Source organism: Limulus polyphemus, unplaced genomic scaffold (assembly GCF_000517525.1).
Source record: "Limulus polyphemus unplaced genomic scaffold, Limulus_polyphemus-2.1.2 Scaffold574, whole genome shotgun sequence".
In the NCBI taxonomy this organism is placed as follows: Eukaryota; Metazoa; Arthropoda; class Merostomata; order Xiphosura; family Limulidae; genus Limulus; species Limulus polyphemus.
This window is the reverse complement of record NW_013666184.1, coordinates 8,709-15,486: the sequence shown is the minus strand read 5'-3', so window position 1 is coordinate 15,486 and position 6,778 is coordinate 8,709. Positions and strand designations below refer to the sequence as shown.

Here is a 6,778-nt window from a genome sequence, read left to right as displayed (position 1 = left end):
AGCAACCCAATAACAGATACTTTATTGGCATTAGGAGAGTTTCTCCAAATTTCAGTTTTACGTAATAATACTGACACTAACACTAGCGTTTGTGTACACGTATATATTGTTGATTCTTACATCGAGAATCTTCTACAACTCTAGAAAATTGGCGGGAGTTTCACAAGACATATTTAACAGTATAAGTTATGTACATTTCTAAATATAAATTTAATTTAAATAAACATCGATATTAAAATAAATATATGATAATAAATACATCACAGTACCTATCCAGTGAAAAGAACGCACGTGATCATGGCCCAGCGGAACAAGAGCTTCTAATGACACCCAAGTCTCCAAAAATAAAAGAACCTATTGCACAGGAAGAGAAGGTTATGATAGAGCCCTGTGAATCAACAGTTCAAGGTGACAGGGAAGTACAAAATATTCGGAAGAAGAAGCTTCAGTTAACAGTGAAGGAGAGGGGTCATATGACACAGGTGACAATGACAAAACATAACATACCTATGATATTAATTCCAAAAATGAAAAAGAAGGTCTTGGCACAGGTTGTGAGTTAGATTGCATGGCAAAGATAGGAGAGGGGAGGCTGTCCAAGCCTTGACATCTTGTTACAATTCACCAGAAAAAGGTGGAAGTGACTGCCGATTAAGAGAACCTAAGGCCCACATCAAAGAAGCCATTTCCCAACGTACTAAAGCCAAAACATCCTCAGCTGATAATGCTGAACCAGCAGCTACTTGAAAAACGAAAGGTATGGGATAAAGTTGCCGGATAACTTGAGCAAGGGGAACGAGGACCCATGGTCAAAAAGCCAAGTGATAAATTCTGCCACCCGGGCATAGTAGGCCAGTCAGTGGGAAATCCCCGAGCTGAAGACCAACCGCAGAACAAATTTCAATTGCAATGATACACCTCCATGTAAGAAGGATGTATGGAACCAGCTAAAAAGAAAGCAACTCGACAGGAGAAACTGGATCTCCTCGCCAAGGACCAGATAGAAAGCCAGGCATGAAGATGCAGGACGTGAAGAGTGGGATGTAGAACTAGCAACCAAGGTTGATGAAAAAGGTAGGGATACAACAGAGGAGGTACAGGAGGGGAGAGTAGCAGGTCTGTAACCATGGAAACCATGGCTGAGCTGGCCAATAAGGAGCAATCAGGACCCGACAAAAAGTGGTATGGATGAGAGAGAGATCACCCAATGAAGTTATCTGATAGGAGGATAAACATAAAGATATTTGTGGGACCAATCTTGGCTGAAGGCACTGACTGCCAGAGCCTGAGGATGACGAACCGGTGTCCAAAAGAGAGGTAACTTGTGATTGAGGCTCATAGCAAAGGCATCCACATGGAGAGAACCCCCACCAAGTGCAAAGCTCCCTGAAAACAAGGGGATCTAAGAATCACTCTGTCAGATATATTTGGTTGGGTGGGAAAGACAATCAGCAATAAGATTGAAAGCACCCAGTACATGACAAGCATTGAAATGAATGTGTTGCATGTGGGCCTAGTATAAGAAATCCAATGTTCAAAAACATAGATCTCTCAAGAGGGTTAAATTAAACCTGGATCAGGCCCTATAACTAGTTGTTTAGTCTTTTAGAGTATACACATGCAAGTCATTCAACCAAAATAAATATATATTTTGTCAAGACCATACACTTATAAATAATGCAAAATATCATATATAACTTTTAATTTATATATACCAAATTCATAATTAGTTTTATTAAATAACCTTTGTTTCTTATTATCTTTAGCTGTGTATACTATGAAATAATGAGAAGTACAAATTGTAAACAAAACATTTCCTTCCACTTCACTGCAAGAATACACATGATGAGCAGTATTCTCAGTGCCAGTAAACCCATAATTATATATACATATATATAGCTTTAAAAAAAATATTTTTCTTAACTAGAAATACTTTTGACATTAATGTCCTCTTAAGAACAAAAAAGAAATAGATAGGTTGTACTGTTGCTTATCCTCTGTTTCTTTAAAATTAGAATTACTATGAAAGCAAAAAAGGTAGTCCTACCAAAAACTAAATTAAATGGAAGAAAAAAGATGGAAGATATAAAAAACACTAAAATTTCAAATAAGAAAAGGAATGAAAACCTAATTTATATTGTTTGAATAAAACCTAACTTCCTCAAACACACATACATAAATATATACTTATATATTGTTACGACATCAAGGTCACGTGACTAGTATCACGCCACGTCATTCTCGAACTTTCACGTCTTTTCCTTAAATCTCGTGATCTTTCTAGATATAGTGTAGTCTTGTATATATATATATAAGACCGGCCACGAAGCGACATGGAGGTAATGAGTAATTGAATGTATGGGGACAAAATATTGTTGGCCATGTGAGACGTGACTTATAGCATTTGATTACAGAGCGACTGTTGAAATTAAGTGTATCGTAAAGTTGTATTCGGAAAGAATAAACCAGTTTTATTTAAGAAAGAACTTGTGTCGCTAAAGTTTCGTTGGAACGAATTTACAGAAAATTAACGAACGAACGGAGATGTAACAATATTATATATTTGTGTACGTGTGTGTAATTGTTAGCCTAATCATTTTAGTGCTCACCTAATAAAGGGTGTGAAATTTGTATCTCCTAGTGCCTGGAACAACAAGTTTTACTATTATACTTTGCCCACATCATTCATTCAATTGTTAAATCATTTTTTTCTTGAATTTTGTGCAGAGCTACTCAATGGCTACCTGAACTAGTTTTCCATAATTTTGAAGTGATAGATTAGAAGGAAGGCAGCTAGATAACACTATTTACCACTTGGAGTGCTCTTTACCAACAAATAGTGGAATTGACAGTCACTAATTATAATGCCTCCATGACTGAAATACATCTTAAAGCCTAGAAACCTCCTGTTAATAGTAGGTCTAACTGCATAATCCACATAGCTAACGAAACTGCTTAGCAAGCATTGTTATTTCCATCAAAATGAATAGTTTCAAACGGAAGTAATTTTGACTTGTACATGTTATAACATTAATGTACCTTTTGACAATGTATTTATATAAATTCCTCACCTTTCCCAAAGGTGGATGTACATCAAAGAAAAATGTGTGATTGATATACCAGCTTCCCATCTTTCCAAAATGTGTTTCATCCCAACTGAAAAAAAATAGCAATAAAACATTTGGATAGTACATAAAACATCCAAGCACTGACAACACAATATAGATTTTTACAACTGTCTCAAACAGAAATAAAATTTAATTTTTCATATAGTGTTTCAATAATTATAATGATAAACCATGTTCCATAGACATGAAGTCAGGTTGATCAAAACATAATTTTTAACTTTGATTGCACCATAAAGTTTACAATAAGCATTGTTAGTAACTTATACAATAGCATACTATTAAATTGTGCCTTGTTACAATAAAGTCTACAAAATCAACACATAAAGAACTGTTCACACAACTTTTGATCAGTTGTTTTATTATACTTTTGTCAATTTATTCAACGTTTGGATATTCCTTTGAATATTTGTAGCTTAAGACACTTCTCAAGTTACAATGATTTTGTGCAAAGATTCAACTTTTAAGCTCACCTTTATCTGTCACAATAACTAGGCTTAAGTATACATTTCTCACTAAAGATGAAAACAAGTAAATAATCACTTCTTGAAAGTGTATCCAACTCATTTCATGTGAATATCCATGATACATGGAAAATGAACTTATACAAGAAAATGATTTTATTCAGCAATATGATTCAAAAGTTTTAAACTCTATTACAGGTGTTCTACTGTTAATATTAGGCATGTTAAAGCAAGGTATGTTGATATCAGTACAAAAAGTAAGTTGAAATTTTTCTACTATTAAATAAAGTATTAAAAAAATTCTTACACAGAATTTATCCATATTACATAACATTTTAATGTAATATGAAAATATTAACTAATACAATATATCAATATAGTTTTATTTTTAAAGTGTTTTTTTTAATTTTAGTGTAGGTTTCTGTGCCCAGTTACAAGTTTTAGACAATCAAAATGTGCTCAGCCTTGAACTATGCTATTCTTGTCTTTAAGTACTAATACATATTTATAAGCTTATCTTTCAGACTGTGCATTTGTCACTCTTGGTCAACTTGCTTAATAACTGATGAAGCTGTTCTTAAAGAGTAGTTTTAGTATGTTGGTTGAATATGAATATACAGCAGTTAGAAATTAGTTTCATTTGCCTGTTAATGCATCTTGCCTAATGATGTGGGTGATGATGTAATTTTCATGATATAAAAGACTGTTTGGTTTAAATATTAGTGATTAATTTATATTTGTGAGTGAATATTTTATTACTTTCAAGTTTTGTTATAATAAGAGTTAAAAGCAGACAATTGTAGATGGTTTTGTTAATAACTAATTGGTGTCGAGAATATAGAGTGGCCAGACAACTATGTAATAAAGATATAAATAGCATGAGATAAGCGGGAATACAGTATTAGACGGATAAAAGCAAAGAGAATATAGTTGGCGTGAGGTAACGTTAAAGTGATAGGCCTAACATTTAATATGTAAGAGTGAAACTAACAGCATATAAAAAAAGATAAGGAGGATAATTTTATTCTGTCAAATTGTGATTCTAAAGTAATTGCATCAGCCTGGGTACACTTTGAAAAAAGGAACAAAGGATCTTCAGAAGAAAGAAGACCAAACGAATTATGGTAATTTGCACCACTATTATAAATGAATCACACACAGAATACTAGTAAGATAGCAATATAGAGAAGATAGTTCGACTTGTAAAGAAAATTCTACAGTAATTGAATAGGCCTAAGTGGACTTTTGACAAGAAGAAGAGAACTATATATATGTAGTGTTTATCATATGCCTATAATCACTATAGTGTGAATACTTTGTTGTACATACGTTTAACTTGTTATGAATATATATACATATATATTATATGAAAACAAGTAAAATGTGTGCTGTTTATTGATCATTGAATTTATCACTAACAAGTCACAGACACCTACTGTAGAAGAATCCTTAGCCCAACAACAACATAGTATATATTTATACTATCAAGAAATATAAGTAAAAGATATTTATTTCAACAATTAGCAAATAGAAGAACTTATATATATATATATATATAATATATTTTTAAATCTGACAGTAATTAGGAGTTTGGAAGTACAATATTATTCTAAGCAACATCAGCTCTCCCTCAAGTTGTCTCAAGCTTTAGTAGCCAGTTGAAAATACATATTTATTTTCTAATCAATCTGACAGTAATTAGGAAGTTTTAGTGGAGTTTGGAAGTACAATATTATTCTAAGCAACATCAGCTCTCTCTCAAGTTGTCTCAAGCTTTAGTAGCCAGTTGAAAATACATATTTATTTTCTAATCAAACTGTCGTTGTTTTTCTATTTTGCTCTTTATTTTATATTATGCTTATTAGGTATGTTTAATTAATCAACAGTTTTATGTTAAAAAGACTGACTGTTATCCTACTTGGAACAGTGACTGTTAAATAAAGATTTGCTTTGCTTAAGCCAGTTGCAGTTCTTTTAATTAGCTGTAATAGGGTGTTCTTGTAATGCATGCTGATTGTATTTAGTCATACGAACATCACACATTACATCAAATATGTGTACATAAAACAAAATATAAAATCATGTAAAAATATTTTATTTCATTTATGTGGATTATCTGTATAATAAAAGAGTTTTCAATCAAATATAAACTAGCACTTATGTCTATATGATCAGTAAATTAGTGCTAATGAAGGTTTGAACCTTCATTTGATAATGTGTTCCTTCATTACAGCCCTAGTTATGTATAATGTCTTAACATTCAATAATTTTGAAAGTTTTATTATTGCTTTCATTTTCTCTTATCTTCCTATAAAATGTTATAAGTTTCTAGTGAAGTATTAAATAAAACTGTTAATTACTCATATTAATATTTGATGGGTCAATATGATCATATCTATGATAATATATCTTGTCACAAAAACATTTTTAACCAGTGATCAAATGACATATTTATATATACAATCTGTAATTTGGCATTTATATACCTAGATAGAATAGCCAAAAATCCCTAAACTTTACATAGACTTGAAATAAAGCTATGCTACTTAAATTTTCCTTACCATACATGATCAGGTTCTTCTATTTTGTACAGCCTTGTTGCAGCAGTAAGAAATACAACAACACCAAAAGCTAACCACCAAATCATATTATCTTTGTCTTTTGTTGTCATCTTCTTCTTTTCAGTGTGGATTTTTGATAATTTTAATTTGATTTTTTCACCTGTTTTCCTCCCTTTAGCTGCAGAACTTTGTTGTTCTTTAGTGGTCATATTTTCATTAACAGAGAAGGTTTATAGTCTATGACAAACAAAAATGATAGTATATTTTATGTTCAGACTTGCAGTTAAGTATAATTTATATCAACAAAAGTGACAAAGCAGAAAACTGTACTTTATGATTTTGAAATTAAAACTAAAATTATTCAAAATCATAAATAATATTCAACGTTAAACTGGTACACAATTAAAAACATTTTATTTAGGCCTATCTATGGCCTTCAAAAAGTTGATGACGCTTACATGTTTCGACGTTACAACGTCATCCTCCTTGTAACATTGAAATATGTAGTGTCGTCAACTTTTTGAAGGCCACAGATAGGCCTAAATAAAATGTTTTTAATTGTGTCCCAGTTTAACGTTGAATATTATTTATGATTTTAACTTTATACACAAGTGCCAAAATACTATAA

The 6,778-nt window shown here is 31.7% G+C and overlaps 1 protein-coding gene across 1 annotated transcript in view; it reads right to left on the bottom strand.

Moving 5' to 3' along the window:
• LOC106459199 (protein O-mannosyl-transferase 2-like) overlaps positions 1-6,778 on the bottom strand; it is a 72,648-nt gene that overhangs the window by 57,801 nt on the left and 8,069 nt on the right. Inside the window, exons 2-3 of the mRNA XM_022385633.1 lie at positions 6,151-6,387; positions 3,072-3,156 (exon numbers count right to left, since the gene is read on the bottom strand). Coding sequence (XP_022241341.1) covers positions 3,072-3,156; positions 6,151-6,359 — 294 coding nt within the window. The 5' untranslated portion in view covers positions 6,360-6,387. The remainder of the gene's footprint in view (positions 1-3,071; positions 3,157-6,150; positions 6,388-6,778) is intronic.